Source organism: Colletotrichum abscissum (genome assembly GCF_030869225.1).
Source record: "Colletotrichum abscissum strain IMI 504890 chromosome Unknown Scaffold_51.1, whole genome shotgun sequence".
Lineage (NCBI taxonomy): Eukaryota > Fungi > Ascomycota > Sordariomycetes > Glomerellales > Glomerellaceae > Colletotrichum > Colletotrichum abscissum.
Genome location: NW_026850443.1, coordinates 194,429 through 212,676, shown reverse-complemented (window position 1 = coordinate 212,676; position 18,248 = coordinate 194,429). Strand labels below are relative to the sequence as shown.

The 18,248-nt window shown below is 53.9% G+C and overlaps 5 protein-coding genes across 5 annotated transcripts; 2 read left to right on the top strand and 3 right to left on the bottom strand.

The window, feature by feature from the left end:
• Window positions 1-323: 323 nt before the first annotated feature.
• CABS01_14182 (uncharacterized protein) lies at window positions 324-1,206 on the bottom strand (the record flags this gene model as incomplete). Its single annotated transcript, XM_060547522.1, has 2 exons — window positions 324-1,019; window positions 1,090-1,206. 2 exons carry the CDS (start codon window positions 1,204-1,206, stop codon window positions 324-326), a joined length of 813 nt encoding a protein of 270 aa, XP_060393639.1.
• Window positions 1,207-1,985: 779 nt separating this feature from the next.
• CABS01_14181 (uncharacterized protein) lies at window positions 1,986-3,162 on the top strand (the record flags this gene model as incomplete). Its single annotated transcript, XM_060547521.1, has 2 exons — window positions 1,986-2,136; window positions 2,219-3,162. 2 exons carry the CDS (start codon window positions 1,986-1,988, stop codon window positions 3,160-3,162), a joined length of 1,095 nt encoding a protein of 364 aa, XP_060393638.1.
• A 350-nt stretch (window positions 3,163-3,512) lies between these two features.
• Window positions 3,513-9,147, bottom strand: CABS01_14180 (Sec7 domain-containing protein; the record flags this gene model as incomplete). The annotated part of the gene is made up of 2 exons (XM_060547520.1): window positions 3,513-7,793; window positions 7,849-9,147. 2 exons carry the CDS (start codon window positions 9,145-9,147, stop codon window positions 3,513-3,515), a joined length of 5,580 nt encoding a protein of 1,859 aa, XP_060393637.1.
• Window positions 9,148-11,049: 1,902 nt separating this feature from the next.
• CABS01_14179 (dihydrolipoyllysine-residue acetyltransferase component- pyruvate dehydrogenase complex) lies at window positions 11,050-12,548 on the top strand (the record flags this gene model as incomplete). The annotated part of the gene is made up of 2 exons (XM_060547519.1): window positions 11,050-11,361; window positions 11,490-12,548. 2 exons carry the CDS (start codon window positions 11,050-11,052, stop codon window positions 12,546-12,548), a joined length of 1,371 nt encoding a protein of 456 aa, XP_060393636.1.
• Window positions 12,549-14,034: 1,486 nt separating this feature from the next.
• Window positions 14,035-17,997, bottom strand: CABS01_14178 (uncharacterized protein; the record flags this gene model as incomplete). The annotated part of the gene is made up of 1 exon (XM_060547518.1): window positions 14,035-17,997. One exon carries the CDS (start codon window positions 17,995-17,997, stop codon window positions 14,035-14,037), a length of 3,963 nt encoding a protein of 1,320 aa, XP_060393635.1.
• Between the last annotated feature and the right edge of the window lie 251 nt (window positions 17,998-18,248).

The following is an 18,248-nucleotide window of genomic DNA, read 5'->3' as shown; positions in this document are numbered from 1 at the left end:
TTTTGTCTCTGTTTACATAATTATGGTAAACACCTTTAGGTACTTCAATGTACGATACTGCGAATTGCAAAAAAGTGTCTGTATTTTATAGTCTGAACCTTGATATAAGGTATTTAATTGATTGGGTATCAGGGAGCTGTAATCCGCTCAGCAAAGCCGTTCATCCGCCCATAACGCCCGGTGATGCCTCTCGTGTCTCGTCCGTTGGTGACAATAGGTCTGAGGTAGTAGCAAGAAGGCCTCTAAGCAGATCCCTCCGCCTTTGCCATGTTCGCCGTCTTCGTCGTCGCCGTAGCCGTGGCCGTAGGCGTAGGTAGCCAAAATCAGTACGAGCCCTCCCGACCACCATGCTCATCATCCCCGCCGCCATCATCCTCGCCAAACTCGCCGTCGTCAAAGTAATTCTCCGCGTCATAATCACCCGCATCAGAGTCATCATACTCAACATCCTGCTCCTCCTCCCCGCCCTCCTCCCACTCCTCCTCCCCACCCTCTCCCTCAGCCTCGCCCATCCTCTCCAGCGCCTCCAACTTCTTCTTCGCCCCATCCGGCCCGATCTCCCCGTCGTCATCCCCCTCCGCGTTCACATGAAACATCTCTTCAGCCGTAGGCAACGCCGTGATCCGACTCAACCGCAACCTCTTCGCCTCCCCGCCCCTCCTTTTCTCCCCCGGCGCGACATCATCCCCGTCAAGAGTCTCATGCAGCTCCAGCGGGAAAAACTCTTTACAAAACGGCCGTCCGCCGAAATCCGGGAGTGCGCGCTCGGGACGGGTGAATTTCTGCGAATAGGTCGGCACGGCGTTAAACGGGTCCGCCGTGGCGCGGGTGCGCACGCCGTATTTGGCGTTGACTTGTTCTTGGCCGTAGAGCTTGCGGGTGTTCGTCGGGTCCATGCCCCAGGTGCGCTTGCGGGTGTAGAGGGGTCCGTCTTGGAATTGGCGGCGGAAGAGGAGGAAGGCGTTTACGTTTGCTTGTTCGTGGTCTGTGACGGGTTTCGCTGTGGGGATTGCGTAGGCCTGGTGATTCAACAGTTAGTGATTTACAAACATGGGATTAAAGGATCTATCATTCGCTTCGTGTACGTACGGGGAAGAGCTCTGAGGGCCGTGTGTCGGGTGCGTGTTCGCCGTTGTCCCATGATAGCTGGGGGCCCTGGCGACCCCCGCGCCCGCCGCGGCCACCACCTCTACCACCGCGCGACATTGCAGCCTGTCTCGCTTATATCCGAAGACTCTGTTTTGTAATTGAGCTGGCGATTGAAGCTGTGAAGACGGTTGTTGGGTCGGGAATGCGAAAGGCAAAGTATGCGTCAGAGCGAGGGTGCGTGGTGTTTGGTGATAGTTGGAGTCAGCCTCTCTTTTTTGTCTCCGAGAAAAAAACCCCAAGCTGCAATTCGGTTTGGGACGGCGGCGCTGCAGTGCATCGGCAGCCTTGGATTTTTTTTTAGCGGGGTCCATCCCGCACCTGAGGTGAGGTGCACTGCACCGTGGTGGGTGACGCGCTGTGCCCCGCTTGCCGGCGCTTTCAGGCACCGGTGTCACCCCGGCGCCGCCCAGAACTCGGCTCCGTCTCTAAGGTACTTCCCTCAGGTACCTCTTGAGGCTCGATATTCCTGACTGTACTTCGGCGTAGGCATACGATCATCCATAACTTGTGACAAGATCAAGACTTACACCCATTGAATAATTGTCAGACCATCAGATTCGTCACTCATGGCTTCCTAACAGGCATCTCAGGTACGAAGCTCTTACACGCACGCAGGTCCACGCAACTCCCAGCAGCCTGTCACTCGTGCTTATCTTATCTTAGCGTCCGGGGACCCTTAGACCGAGCTTCCTTCCTTCTCTTTCCCCCGCCATCTCCAACGCTCACAGTCTGTTCATCATCGACAGCTTCCTGAGCTTCACAACTCTGTCGCAAACATCACCACAGCTCTGTCACCACACAATATTGACGACAAACGCAATCGAGACCACCTACTGATGACAGAACGCATCGTCCCCAACATGTCCGCCAATTCCATCCCCATATCCGGCCTCGCCGAGCTCGAAAAGCATCTCGACGACCTCGTCACCTCCCCAGACACACCCCTCGAACCAAAGCTACTCGACGATGTAGAGCTTCAACTCAATGGTCAGCCCCCATCCTCTCCATTCTCCTCCCTACTCTCTGTCTCGTATCCGCTGTTGAAATCGAAGACTAACAAAACCAACAGAAACAAACACACCCCCCCTCCTCCCACGCCTCCTCCCCCCTCTAACAACAATCCTCAAAACAACCCCCCACGACCCAAAACAGATCGTCTCCCTCACAATAAAACTCCTCGCCCCCGTCCCCTTCACCAAAACCCTCCAACTAGCAGACGAATCCTCCCTCCTCGCAGCCCTCCGCTCCCCCTCCCCGCACGCGAACCTCCTCGCCCTCGCCATCCTCTCCAAAGCATCCGCCTCTCCCTCCGACGCAGCAATCCTCTCCCTCATGCCCCGCGTCGTCGAAGAGCTCCTCCGCCGCTGGTTGTCCGCGCCCCAAGTCGAGGTTGGCGAGCGCGCGGGACGCGTGTTGGGCGATTTACTCGATGTCGACTGCGAGCTCCCGCCGCCGAGTCATCTCCCCAGTTCCTCTGCGAGTGAAATCGTGAAGAGGAGAGCGCCGGGCCAAGGACGAATGTGGCGCCGCATCTTCCACGAGAAAGAACTCTTCGGCCTCGTCCTCTCCCTCGCAAAAGGCACCGACCCGTCCCCCACACAAGAAGGCGAGCAAGTCACGCTCACAGAGCGCCAACTCTCCCTAGCACAAGGCCGCATCCTCCGCATCCTGCCCCGCCTAGCGGCCCTCAACATCGCCGAAGTAGGCGTGTCGCAGTTCCCGGACCTGACGGGGTCTTCAGAGACGGGTCTCCTTCAGCTGGCCGCGCTGCATATGGTGGATAAGAGCGATACGCTGATGCACCTGAACCTCATTGACTTCTTCGAGACGTTGCTGAGCGTCATGCGCGTGGTGGAGCACTCGCATCGGACGATGGGTATTTTGAAGGATCTGGTGAGGCAGGCGACGAAAGATGACAATCTGTTGAAGAACGCTCTTCGTAGTCTGCCGGATCGGACTGTGCCGGAGGAATCCGAGGCACTGAGGACATTCATCAGGGACGTTCTAGCTTGAGGCGCATGTCGCACACCTCGAGACTTGAGTAAGAAGCAACATAGGCGTTTAGGGATCATGGAAAAAAGTGGCATAATGACAAGCAAGCACGGAATAAAACAGCTTCTGTTAATAATAGTTCGACTTTGGTCGATCACGGGCCCACCAGGATATGGGGGAACGGTGAGTAGAATACCTCAAATATGGACACGGAACTGCGAATAAACACCCCCTCGACGATCCGAGCCGGGTCGAGTAATTTTACACTGGAAAATGATCCTCTCCTACAGTCTATCCATTACGCCATCCCCATGTGCGTGCTCTCTGCCGTATGTTTTGTGTTTCCTTCCAAACAAAAGTTCCACGAACATCTAGCGCCTCATTCTCGCCGAGGCGTCACCCTCGGGCCCGTCGACGGTGTTTTCCGTGGCGCTGCTGATGATGCTGTCCCTTCGATCCACTTCCACCTTGGTCATCCCCTCAATACCGAGACCGACCTCGCCCACGCGTCTCAACACGAGCAAGAGCGCCGTCCTGAGGTCCGATGTGAGATCCTTGCCGAGAAGCTCCACAGCCATGACGTAGAACTCCTTAATGTGCTTCTGGAAGGCGTCCACGGGGAATGCCGCATAACCCTCAAGAACGTCGACCACCACAGGTCGCCAAGCGACAATGTTGCGGTGCTGGCTATCCTCCTCGAGACCGACAAAGTCCTTGATGATGCTCTTGCACAGCGGCACCAGCGCCTGCTCAATGGCATCGCGCGCCGCCGTGCGTTCGTGGCTGTCGTCTGCGTACATGCGGAAGAGAATGGCGACGTACGTAGCGGCCGCTCCGCTCTCCTGCTTGAGCAGGTTGGGCGCTTGCTTCATGAACCCCTCGCGCCAGAGTCGCATGCGCAGCTCCTTGTCCGCGTTGAACTTTCTCGCAAAGAGGTACGACCTCTTAAGCAGTGCCATCAGGCGAAGGAGCTCCGATGTCGGGATCTGGTTGTACACGGTGTCGTTGCTGAAGAGCTCGTTCACCGTCTCAATCATGAGCAGCTGTAGCACGCATCTGGAGATGATTCTGTTGAAGTAGCGACGACGGGCCGCTGTGACCACGACTGGCTGCTGCTGCAGGTTTGACGTTGGCTTGAACTCCTCTAGCGGGGGTTGGGATTGGGGTGCGACTGGAGCGGTCGGCGTCTTCAGGTCATCCTCGTTGATGCTTCCGAGGTTGGCATCACTAGAGTTGCTGTCAGAGTTATCGCCGTTCTTTTCCGTTCCGTTGATCTTGAGGTTGTCCTCCTCCATCGATGCTTCGGTGGGACTCAGAGGGCCCGAGAACTCCAATCCGTTGGGCGGCATATCGATGGATGCTGTCGAGTTGATGGTGGTCGCGGAGAATAGCTGGTGAGCAGTCGTGCGTGCAAACAGCTCGCAGAACGCCCCCACGATCTTGGCCCAGTGCTCTGTTGTGAACTTGGTGACGTTCTTCAGGATAAGCTGCTGCAAACAGTTGCTGCCGATTCTGGAAATAGTGTCGTTTTCTTGGCAGATACAGAGGGCTAGTAGTTCCAAGAAGCGGTCCAGCATGTACTCCAATGCGTCAAAGTAGTGCGTGAATAGTGTGATCATGTTCCGGAGTGCCTGGATCATGGTCGTGGAGAGCCAGACAGACAGCTCCTCGTGATTGAGTGCATTATTGAGATCCGGTCGCGACCGCAGCACCATGAAGATGGGGTAAAGCTGCTGGCGCCAGAGGATATCCCAAAAGTCTGGTGGGAACTCGCCGCCGTACTTGAGGAGGGCCTCGAAGAAATACTCGAGCGCGTTCGACCGTACCTCGAGGTCTTCGCCCGTCATCAGCACGTCGTGGAAGGCAAACAAAACCGGGAACCAGTATCCCTCCTCCACTGACGTCCGATTCTGTGATCTCTGCAGTGTGTCCGCTGCTGATGCTGTATGTTCTCCAGCGGCGTTTTGTCCCTTTTGAGACAGCGGGCATTCAGGCGTCTTGAGCATACGGGGAATGATTGACTTCAAGCTCTCAAGCGCCTGCAGACTCTTCTTCTGGAACTTCATGTTTTTGGAGAACTCGGTCAAGCACACAATCAAGTCGGTGAAAGCACCTTGTGAGATGACGACACCGAACTTGGTCTTATAGACCTGTGTTACGTTCTCGTATGCAAGGTTCACAATGCTTTCGTTTGTCTCGCGGGCAGCTACCGTGAAGACACCAAACATTGTCCTCCATCCAGAGCGGATGTTGTCACCTCTGGCTTGGATCATTTGGATCAAGCAACGCAATACCATGTCCTTGACAGCAATGTTTTGGGAGTTTGCGAGAACGTGTTCAAAGGGCTTGAGGAAGTCTTTTTGGAACTTGAAACCAGCCAATTCCTCAAGCTCCATAAACCGCATTGACAGCTGTCGAAGCGAGTCCAAGGCAAAGAAGACAATGGTAATGTTGTTGTGGCATCCCACCCGGTTGAAGTGGTCTCCAAACACGTCCCAAATGTTGCTCCATTCGAAACGCACACGCGTCATGTTGTAGTAGGCGATTTCAACAATCTTCTGCAGACTGTAAGTTCGTGGAGAGTCGTTGGAACCAGACACCTTGATCTCATCCCAACTGACTTCTGTCAGGGCCTTTGCGAAGTGGACGATAGCCTCTCCGTTCAGATTGCCCGTGTTGGTAAATATTCTGTCGACTGCCTTGATCACCTCGTCGGATCGACTCTCCAAAGCAATTTCGCTGGAGAAGCCCTGCGGGCCGGTTCCAGACCTTGGGCGGCCTCCTCGCCTCTTGGACTGCGTGGAAGATCTAGAGTCGCTGGTGTTTTCCCGCTGTGGAGGCATGAACCGAGCTTTGGACACATCGGGAACAACGCTCTCGTCCACGCCGCCTGTGATGAGCTGTAGGCGATCAAGTTGACTGATGCACATGAGGACATCCTTCCATGATGACCTCAGAACGTTGCCTTCAGTCTGTCCGAGCTCAAGGATGACCTTAAGGGCCTCGACATTCTTGGTCATCATCTCCTGCGGGTTGTTCAGGTTGGTGGTATTCTTGAGCGCGGAAACAAAGGCCTCCCGCGGCGTTGAGAGGTCGAAAACGCATGCAATTTTTGTTGCAAGCTTCATTCCCTCAAGGCATAGCTTGTTAATCTCAAGATTATGCGTCTTCTGCATCTGGCTGGACAAGGCTGAGAAGTACGACATCCATGTGACATCGAACATGGGGCCGATATGTTGGAAAGAAGTAGCGGGAATGAACCTGACACCAGACCGCTGGGCGTTCCGTCTCTGGTTCTTGTAGAGAGTCTTGAAGAGCTGCTCTGACCGTAACGCAATCTCTTCCGACTGTTGTAGATAGGCTTCTCGTTGCAGGTCTCGGCCCATGTTCGACAGCGCTTGGCCCAGTCCAGCAGCAATTCCAGTCGATGGTGGTGGGACAGTGCCAGCCGCAGCCGCCGCCTCACGTTCACTCTTGAGAACAATCTCGTTGCTCGCAATCTCATCGTAAATGGCCAGCAGGTACTCGTCCGGCAAGTCAGCATTGTCGTTGATGCCGCGGTTGTTCTTGATGAATTCCTCCTTGCTCATGCGTTTGGCGATTTTGCTGCTGTGCAAATCGGTGTTGAGCATGATGACAGAGTAAGCAAGAACATAGGCCGTGTCGGCGTTAGCAAATGCATTCGGGTTGCCCATCACGTAGCGCTCAGCAAACTTCAACATGTAACGATCGATCTTTTGCGCCTCTCCGGGGAGTCGGAAGGACTGGAGGAATGTCCGCAGCGCATCGACGAATCTCTTCTTGGTGAAATCCATGGCATCGACAAAAGCGTGCATGGTCTCGATGTTCTTAGGGTCGCCTTCTCCCAGGTATTCGCCAATCTGCGCCTTGTCTAGACGCTCTTCGGTAAGTAGGAACTTGGCGACATCTTGCGGGCTGTCGCTCGGAATGAAGCCGTTTTCGATCAGCAGCTTGATGCCCCTCTTGGGTTTGAAGTTGAACTGCTTAATGGCATTGTTCATGGCCGTCTTCCTCGCCTTGGCCTTCTCCAGCGACGCCGGATCGTCCTCCATGACGGGCGTCGAGGGCGCAGGGGTTTCGAAGCGGGACGGATTGTCGTACATGCTCGGATCAATCGAAGGACGTAGATCTTCGGAAGTTCTCGTTTCGCCATCTGGCCTCACGCCGTTGGTGTCTTGCCGCACAGCGGCGGACCAATCTACCATTGACCTCAGGGAATCCACCAAGGCGTCCAGAGCCACCCGCTTCATAACGTACTCTTTGGGAATCTCATTCTCGGGTTCGGTATGAGGCGTGATTTGTGCGACGGAAAGGGGCGGTGGTAGGATGGCTCTTAGCTGCCATTCGCCTGCTGACGTGCTCTTTGCGCTTCGTTCCTCGTATTGCTGCTCTTGAACGGGCGTTACAGGAACTGACGCTGTTGAAAACTTGGACAAGTCCTCGATAATGGTCTGGAAAATGTTGTCGACACTGCGCTCGCAGTCGTAGTTGAGATACGTCTCCACCAAGGCCTTCGAATCCGCGCAAAACCTGTTCAAGATGTTGACGACGTACACCTTTTGAGAGATGGGAGCTGTCCGCCGTGCCAATAGGGCGAGATAGATTTCGTTGAGGAATACTGCAATTTCCAGCTTGGAGGCATGTTAGCACCATGACAAGGAGCACGGAGAGAATCTGAGCACCAACCTTGAAGGACTCTCTCATATACTTGAGCATCAACCAGAAAATCTCGCAGCAGACATCGAACACGCGGTCAACGGAGCTGGCACCGTTGCGCGTTATGCTGAGACACAAATAGAACTTGACTGCTTGAAGAAAGGTCGTGGGCTCGTTGCTTTTGGAGTTCGTAATGGTACATAGAGGAGAAGTGAAGACGGCAATGTTGTTGTTAAGGAGGGTGTGAATAAGGTGAAGCGAGATGAGCTTCGAGCGCATAGGCTGGCCGCGAAAGTCGTAGAGCTGATCAGGGGGCAGCACTTTGGTGGAAAGGTTGCAAAAGGATCGGAAGACTAAGTAGGCGTCCTTGATGTACACCTCGTCTTCGGCGTCGAGGGCTTCGGGGCTATCTTCAAGGGACGACTCGGGGGTGGACTGCTCGGATACGGATCGGGCTGCTTTCCTTCCTGGCTTGATCTCTGTCACCATAGTCGGGCCGTCGCCCAAGTGTGAATCGTCGAAGCTCTTGCGGTGCTCCAAATCCTTGAGTGTGAGCTTCCCATTGCCATTCTCTTCGCTTTCGGCCGGGGTCTTTTCGGTTTCGGAAATAGGGACTGTTGTGGAATCCTCCTCTTGCTCCCCGTTTGCCTCTTCATCTTTTTCTTCGGCGAGGGCGGTGCCATTGATAGAACCGCCCTGCTCAAAGGTGACATTGCTCGAGCTGTGTTTCAACTTTTCGAGGTTCACTCGGGCCTCCTTCATGTGCAATCTTGTCTTTACGCGCTCGAAGACGGTGCCAACCATTTGCGTGAGCGTTCCCTGCGCCATTTGCTGGTTCGCAGTGCTCCTCGACAGGAGGAAAACATTATAGACTTGGCGGACGGCCTTGAGCAGACCGGCACCGTGGACGACAATCTTGTCGTTCAAGACAGCGGCCAAGAGCGATTTGACAATTTGGAGCTGGACCTCGACGCCGGTGGTCTCTCCCTGGAAGCAATCGCAAATGGTATCGATTGCTCGCTCGATGAGGGGGGCTCTGTCGGCGGGAGCATCTTGGTGGCCGTCTGCTGTGGTCGGCAAGCTGAAGTAGGAATATGATATGAGCTTTCCGATGCAATCGAGGGCGCCGGTGACTAGTTGGACATTGCCGGTGCGCGTTGCCAGCTGCAACGGGGCAAAGACTATTTCGGGGTCCGGGAAATTCGGATCGCTCTCCTTGATGGCAGTGAGGGTCTTTTGGAGGGATTCGGTGAGCTGCTTGTTCCTCTGGGCCTCTTTGGAAGCGGCAATGGCCTCCAGAGAGGAGAGGAGGAATTTGAGGGAGCTCATGGGGGAGCACTGGAGACACCAAGTGCCATTCGCGAGTCGAGGGACGGTTCGTGATCAGGAGAGGTTTCCGTTTCGAGAGACAGTCGAGACGCCGATCTAGAAGTGTTGCAGTAGCAAAGGCAATGGCAAGGTATGTAGGTAAGCTGGGCCGGGCATCGAGGGGCGCATGCGCATATGCAGGGCGACGTGGAGAGGACGGCAACGCAAGGGGTGGGCCCCAGGTTGATGTCTATTAGTTTGGTGGTGTATCCGGCGTCTTCGGAGACGGCAGCATCGAAGCTCGGGGGTTCTGGCAGAAGAGGATGGTACCAGTGCGGTCGGTAGTAGGTATTGCTGACCGTGGTGGTGATGGCGTTGATGGAGATGGGTTCCGAGGTTGGTGGTGATGGAGTGGTCGCCCCAGCTTCTCGAGAAATGCAATACGAAGCAACACCGCTATGCTGTACTGTATCCGTAGTCTGTTAGTCCTCGCGAATTGGACAGCACAGGTAAAAGGCCGTAGGATGGAGATGGCAATGACGGTCCAAATTTCTTTGAATGGAGGGACCCCTGGCTCTGTCCCACGCTTAGCTTGGGGAATGGGACCTGGCACTTGGAGCTACCTGAGTTCATGTGCTGGTCTTGACGGCTTGCACTGTGAGCTCTTGGTGTACAGTAGAGCTGCTCGTAGGGTGAGGAAACGCTGGGCTACGTTCGAACACTGTGTAATGTGTGAATGGTGGCACTGTAATCCGAGGTGGCCCTGGTCGATTTAATGTAGCTGCTGCATGGAGCGTTCTTTTTTTTTTATCAGGAGGACTCCAGCAGCACAGCAAGAAGACGGAGCCATCTGGTTTACGTGGCGGACTGAGCAAGGCGTGCGTGCACCAGGGAGCGGCCACCTCTTCATTGTTTAATTGCCTTATGTCAGCAATTGGAGATGTGGCACGGACATCTTAGACCAGGCAGAAGTGGAGCTTGGAAGCTGAGGTAAGCAAAGTGCATCCGTGTTCTTTTGGACTTCTCTTTTTGGTTTTTGTCTCAAGGAATGGAAGGAAGGTCGACTGAAGATGAGGTGTTATCGTCGCGTCTGTTATCCGAGTCTTATCTGCAGTGTTATCAGCTGTGTCACGTGGGGCTGCGCTTACCTGCGGCCAATGACCCAATGAATGGAGCACAATCACCGTAGGCCCGCACTGCTCTCAACATTGTCTGTTCTCATTGGACACGGCCTCTCTTGCAGCATGGAAGTATGTACTTCGTACTCCGTCAGGTCCCTTGTTTTCCCGGGCTATTTCCACTCCTCCATCTCAAGTCCGAAAAGTTCCTCAGGCGTCTCGGTCTTAATCAAGGCCGCCCAGCGAGCAGAGCGATCGCGGACCCTGTTGGCCCTGGCTCATTGGCGTTAAGCACCGGCCACAATTATCGGCGAAACTTACAGAGCGCTACCTACACAGTATTGTCCACTGGACCACTGTTGTCCAGGCCTCGCCCAGTGCCCTTCAGTGAGCCAACGTGCGCCTAACGGCCGTCCCTCCCTGCGGCGTATTTTGTAGGGACGCGCTAGCTCCCGATTCGGCCTAGCGCCCCAAGCTCCATCCAGCGACGGAGCTCAACGCAAAAAACTCCAGCCCCAAGGAAAGATTCCCGTCCGACAATCTCGAGCATCAACCTCGCCGTCCCAGAATAATCCCGCGTCGTCTTTCTCCCTCTCCCTCTTCCCCCCCCCTTCTCTTCGTCTCGCGCAATCTCGTCATTCAATTGCCCCGTAGGCTTCATTTGTTCGACGTCGACGGTCCTTTCTTTCTCTGAAAAAGGATCATCATCTTGAATCGTCGCCTCCCCCCCGAGCCCGGTCCGCCGTCCAACCATCGCCAAATTTCTCCCTGCTTTCGCGCCGCCCGCGAGAGCTATTTATTCACCATGATCTCTTCAGTCCTGAGACGGACTGTTCGTCAGAACACCCTCCTCCGCACCAACCTCTCTTCCCAGATCCTGAGATGTTACGCCTCCTACCCCCCGCACACCGTCATCAAGATGCCCGCTCTGTCGCCCACCATGACGGCGGGAAATATCGGATCTTGGCAGAAGAAGGCCGGTGACAGCATCGCCCCTGGTGATGTCTTGGTCGAGATCGAGACCGACAAGGCCCAGATGGACTTTGAGTTCCAGGAGGAGGGTGTTATCGCCAAGCTTCTGAAGGAGTCCGGTGAGAAGGATATCCCCGTCGGTAACGTACGTCCACCCCGATACCCAGTTCCAAATTCCCCTCGTCGAGTCCGGTCGGGCGCATTTCGCCATTATGCTCATCAACATCATAAACACCCTCATGATGTACGCGCAAACTGACACTCCCCTCACAGCCCATTGCCGTCCTCGTCGAGGAGGGCACCGATGTCAGCGCCTTCGAGGGCTTCTCCGCCGCCGACGCCGGTGGTGAGTCCAAGCCCGCCCCCAAGGAGCAGCCCAAGAAGGAGTCCGAGTCCAAGCCTGCCCCTACCCCCGAGCCCGAGAACTCCTCCGACGACTTCAACAAGCCCGCCGGCAAGCTCGAGAACGCTATCGAGCGTGAGCCCAACGCCTCCTTCACCGCTGTCCGCCTCGCCAAGGAGAAGGGCATCAACATCCGCGACGTCAAGGGATCCGGCAAGGGCGGTAAGATTACCGAGGAGGATGTCAAGAAGGCTGTCTCTTCCCCGGTTGTCGCTGCTCCCGGCGCTTCCTACGAGGACGTCCCCATCAGCGGCATGCGCAAGACCATTGCCTCCCGCCTCGTCGAGTCTACCCAGACCAACCCCCACTTCTTCGTCTCCTCCAGCATCTCCGTCAGCAAGCTCCTCAAGCTTCGCCAGGCCCTCAACGCCTCCTCTGACGGCAAGTACAAGCTGTCGGTCAACGACTTCCTCATCAAGGCCATCGGTGTCGCCTCCAAGAAGGTTCCCCAGGCCAACTCCAGCTGGCTCGGCGATGTCATCCGCCAGCACAACACTGTCGACGTTTCCGTCGCCGTTTCCACCCCCACTGGCCTCATCACTCCCATCGTCACCGGTGTCGAGGCCCGCGGTCTCGAGGGTATCTCCTCCGAGGTCAAGAAGCTCGCCAAGCTCGCCCGCGACGGCAAGCTCAAGCCTGAGCAGTACCAGGGCGGCTCCATCTCCATCTCCAACATGGGCATGAACGACGCCGTCGACAGCTTCACTGCCATCATCAACCCCCCTCAGTCCACCATCCTCGCCATCGGCACCACCAAGAAGGTCGCTGTCCCCGCTCTGTCCGAGGACGGCACCACCGGCGTCGAGTTTGATGACCAGATCACCATCACCGGCAGCTTCGACCACAAGGTCGTTGACGGTGCCGTTGGTGCCGAGTTCCTCAAGGAGCTCAAGAAGGTCCTCGAGAACCCCCTCGAGCTCCTTTTGTAAGCAAAATCTGCTGTCGTTGTTGTTGACGTTGCGTTGCGCGTGCGGAGGCAAAAAAGAGGCATGATGTGAAAGTTTCGAAGAGGCGTATCCGGCGTGAGAGAATTATAGACAATCCAGGCCGATGGATATGACCTGTGGCTTTTTTGCCAAAGGGAGGAAGCGGAGGGCAGTGAAAGATGGGCCGAAAGCATACACCATCTGCTCGGCGGCGAACAAGGAACGAACCCCCCCTACCACAACCTACTTCCCGTGTACAATGATCTCCTGAACTAATGCTGCATCTCGGGTGCGGAAGAGGTTTCTGTCTTGTACATTTGGTCTCCTATTCCCATTTTACCTAGAAATCCAAGCAGTTACCGTTGAAAAGCTGGAATCGCCTATATTGTGCTATCTATTTGCGTGTGCGCATGTGTAAAACCAGCCAAATAGCCAGGATCGCGGCTTTTGGCGCGCTAACTCGAACTGGTTCAAGATCGGATGAACACATCAACACCTGGTCGTAAAAGGCCCCCCGGTGTGTCAGGTAACAGCCAAAAACGCGTATTAGATTCAGAGATACTACATAGCATGTATCGAGACAACGTTATTTGCTACTCAGGTGCTTTCAAAAAATGTCTGGATTCTGTATCGCTTACTATGGCGGCATGGTCTCGAACATTGATGGAAGCCTTCGCAGCTTGTAGAGGCTCGCTTAGTCACTATGTGGGAAAGGAAAGAGAAGATGGTGAAGCCCGATCTTGATCTAAGACTGATAGCTTTCTCTAAAAGTCGCGATAACTTGTTTTTCTCCTGTTGTTCACGTACTCAGATGCTTGTTCAGATGTTTGGGTCAATTCTTCATTTAAGTGAATCAAAACTTCTCTAGCCTTTCGGTTGGATGTGATTCCAATTATCCAGCAAGCTTCCGGTCCTAATGATGCAAAAAATGCCCCTACCTCTTGTAAAAAACACGACGATGGAATCTTTCTACCTTGTCTTATCAAAGACCTTACTTGGAGGATTATGGAGATAGGAACTTTGTTGACTTTCATAGAGCATAATCATTATTAGGGAGGAGCCTTTACTTTACCTTTACCTATGCGGCCAGACTTTCAAGCCGGCATTGAAGTGATAACCCGTGGAGTGCTCAAGAACGTGGGAATGAACAGAACGAGTGGATTTGATATAGGTTCTAGAGATGGTACGGCTCGATATGAAACAAAACCCAAGTATTTGTTCGGTACTTCCACTTCATGATTGCCACATGTGCACGTCCTTATTCCGTCCTTCACCAGATAGGAAATGAAAGACAAAGGGTTGTGTCAACCAGGAAACCAAAAGGAAACCAAAAGGAAACTGCGCAATTTCCGAGCTTGGGAGAATGGCCCGTAACTTTGACGACTTACTCTTTTTCTTGTCCGTAACAAAGAAGAACGTCATTGCTTCTCATGCCCAGAGCAAGCCGCCAAGGACGACATTGACTAGAGCCTCGTCTTTGAAGCTTCCCCTACATACATCTCGGCAGGAAGGCTGAAAGAAAAGCGCGCTTGTCGATTCTATGACCAACCTCATTGCTTGTACCCTTCACTTCCAATGTCGGCTTGACCCCCTCAGACTCAGTTATGCAGTAGTCTGGACTGGCAAGTGCAGCCACAACTCCGCCGTCCTTGAGTACGAGTTGAACAAGAGTGACAACCGCTTGCAGATTCGCCGGATACAAGGCCCCTCGCGTGAAGTTGCCTGGCGTTCTCAAAGGCTTCGGGGCTTTGTTCTTGATTTCAGCTGGTAGTTTGTCGCAGAGATCGTTGTACAGGTTGCAAGGCATTTCCTCCTCCCTTGCCCGATCGTTCGGAGATAGCATCATCCTCCTCTTCATCTCCTTTTGAACAGCACCCATGACATCGAGCAAGATGCTAGAGTCCCGTGTCGCGCCCTCTCCCCGCCTGTGAATCTCTGCCGCAAGAATCAAGGTGTTCTTAGCCGTTGCGAGCTGTTCCAGCTGTTCCTTTGGTGCACCGCGTGCTTCTGCAACGCTAATTAACCTCTCGACGTATTTGATGAGGCCTAACCCCCTGTTGAACATTGCTCTCCTCGTGAGCTGCTCACTCAGATCGGCTAACTCAATGAGATCATCTCGCAACTCTGTTTGGAGCTTAAGGTAGGTTTCTATGGCCTTGAGAAGGGCTCCCTCAAGGGAATTGTTGTTCGAGTTCCAGCGTTTGATGAGTTCCTCTGGCACAAGCCACTGACTGCGCTCCTCAATGACGATCATGTATCGAGTGTTTTTGTGTTTGTTCCAGCTGCAATGTTTCTTGCAAACAGTACAATTGCCATAGTTCATGGCAGCACAGAAGTATTTAGATACGTCATCGCTTAAGCGGCATACTTCATGGCAGGTGAAGTTGCACTCAAGGCACAAAGTGGTGGCTAGGCCTGCGGGAAGGTCTTTCTGCACCGCCACGTCATGTGTGATCTTGACTTTCTGGCCGGGAGCCGCACCAACGGCGTTGGCGAGTGCTCCCATATTTGCAATCAAGTTCTGGGCCTCAGTTGCCGTGCGAAGAATTTTCTTTTCTGCAAGTTGGCACTTTTGCTCCAGTAGGATTCGATCTTTCGTCACCTGGGCGCTGTTGATCGTAGGAATTGGCGTCATGGAATGGAGCATTTGCATGACCTGGAACTGTCCTCTGACGCACTGAATCCAGCCGTCACGAAAGACATCACTCTGGACGCCTGTTGGATTGATGCTGAATGCGCTGTTATTGACGGCGATCTCTCCATTCTCGATGGGCCATTCCAGCTTTCTCAAGGTCGCGCGAGCGAGGGGCTCACCGGCGTCACTAAAGGTGTAGATGGTTCTGAGACACGATTTGACGTCTTTGGCGAAGAGGGAGAACACATACGTCGCCACGGGCTCAAGGATTGTGGTGCGTGTCTCGTTGGCGCGGCAAGTGAAGATGATGGCGTTGACATGTGTGACCGTTTTGAAGAATTCTGACATGGCAGCGGTCACAAAGGCGTCGCGTGCCACCCCTCTGGTGTCACCGTAGCCAGGAGTGTCGACCACGAGAATCGTTCTGCCATAGAATAGATGATTGAGTGGTCGGATCCTGTAACAGTTGACAATCTGTGTCACCGATTCGACCTGATTGGCACCACGATCATCGACAACCAGTATGCGGGCCTCATCATCTATTTCACCACCGAAGAGAAACGAGATAAATGCATTGATCTGGGTGCTCTTTCCGTGACCGCTAGTACCAGCAAAGACGACAACCAAAGTGTCATCCATATTAGTGATATCGGATGCTTGTATCTCGGGTTTGAATTGAGGCGCGACATCCATGATGCGGACAACAACTTCGCCTCCAAATCTCCGGTCTGAGGTCGTCCGCGAAGCCACTTCCTTGAGACCCGGAAATAGTGTTGCTTTGCGACCAGACTGATCAAGGCCCCATGGTGTCAAAATAGAGCCGGGTGTCCTTTTAGATAGCGAAGCCCTGTTCTTGGCGAAGAACGCAACCATCTCCGAAGCCACGGACGGCAACTTGGCTGTGCGGCCCACAGCAGGTATGCTCCATTCTGAAGGTCCGATGAGTGTTTGGACGCTGATGGCTATACTGTGGTCGCAGTCGTCCGGCAAGTCCTCAAGTAGTACTGTACTCGTGGAAGCTGAATACTTCACTTCCGTCACTTTCTCATTCTCGCCTGCCCGGGGGAAAGCTCCATCTTTCTGAGTATTCTTCTGACGGCGGTATTGCAAGATGAAGCCCGTGATTGGGAAGGCCGATCTTTCTCGCTCTTCTCGCTCTTCTGGCTCTCGATCCCAAGAGACGGTGATGCTCTGGCCGAGCACGGTGAGTCGAGGGCTGGCAGGTGCCTTGGGGAGCAGACCTGTGACGATGAGATTCTTGGTGGGGCTGTGAGGGCTGTCCAAGAGAATATCTCCCATGCTGGTTTTAACCCTCTTCGCTTCCACAACTCCGGGACGATAAGCTTTCTGTATGAAAGCGATCCCAAATTCGACGGCATCCCCTGATAGCAGCCGTTGTTGACGAAGAGTTGCGCAAGACTGCCTGACGTTGGAGACAATTTGTTCGTTTTCGAACCATTCTTCTTCTGCGTCATCATCAGAGTCGTCGTCCGATGTGCCGACGCAGTCTCCTGTATCACCGGGTGCCTTCAAAAGGGCCTCTTGTAGTGGATGGGTCGAGGCTCCGACGAAACGATCGCTCAAGGACAAAAACAGCCTCGGTTTCTCTACGTCGACCATCGACTTGTGTTGCAGTCCGCCGGCGGCGCCGAGGTGGTTGACAAACTTGTCCGTAACAAGCGCCGCGACAGTCCCATTAAGAACAAAAGCTTCACTCTCCTTTCGCTTGATAAATCTCTCAGCGATGGCGATACGCTGCTCAAAGAGAGTGACGGTTGAGTGAAGTTCAGAGATCTTCTCATTTTTATCACTCCTGATATCCCGCAACTCAGGTAGCAATTGACGTGCATCAATCGTGAAGCTGGTTCGAGATTCGGCGAATATGGCTTGGAAATTGGATATCTGGCGTCCAATGTCAAGGAAGTGTCTTTGGAATACCTCGAGCTGAGCGAGGTCTTGCAGCTTAAGGGTGGTTGTCAATCCCGCATGGAGCGTCTTTGCTGTCTTATCGACCAGTTGAGAGTCAAGAGCCCGTACGAGGCACTTCACCTTGTTGTTGATAGTAGATAGTGGTAAGAGCTTGTAAGAGAGAGTGTTCATCTGTTGCGCTAGTTTATCGGGCATTTCTGCTGTAACGCGCCGGGCATCGTCAAGGTTAGATACACTTTCGGCGAAAGCGCCACTGTATGAGATCCTGACGTTTTCGAACTTCTCGTCCTTCTGTTTTGAGAATTCCACCGTGGCAGACCCATTGACGGGAATATTTGCAACGCCAGCTCTGAGCTCGCTCGTGACCTTCCTGGCCTCGTCGGCAGTGGAGCAGGACTGAACATAGCTGAGGGTAGCGCTGCCACCTTCGACCACCTCGGAGACGAAGTGTGTGAAACGGTCACTGTCGAGGTATTGTTCGTACTTCATAGCGGCCAAGGTCTCCTGGGGGATGCGACGCGTGCGACGCACCACCGAGCACGATACATCAATGCGTGCCTCATGAGTGCTTGATTTCTTGTCACCAAGGTACCTGGCTGCGCCCGTTGCGGTGACCAGCTGAAGATCGAGGCCCAGTGAGCCCTCAAGCCCCAACGAGCTATTCTTGCGTGACTCCTCAAGTGATTCTGAGAAGTGGAACTCAGCTCCCTGGAGTTGCTTGGTGTCGATCTCCGCAGTGGGATTGACGGTACTGTTATCCCAGAGGGAAATACCACTGAAGAACTGTGACGTCCGCGCATCGTACATCATACCGAGCTGGACATCCTGATCAAGAGCAGGTTGAGAGATGGGCTGAGAAAGAACCAGGTCGTTTGAAGTGTGATCCATCTTGCCTGAACGCTGACAATGTGCAATTGAAGAGATGATCACAAAATGGAAGTTGGAGGAAGAGAAAGAAGAACTGGAAAATGCTAGAATTTCCTTGAGCAGGCTGCGAGATTTTAACCACTGATAAAGGCCGAAAGTGCATCTTGGCGAATTAGTCAAATAAGAAGTGAATGTATCTTTTCTCTCTGATGGTGGTTAGCAGGGGCTCAAGTTGGAGAACAAGACTTACATATACATCAAGACTATCAAAC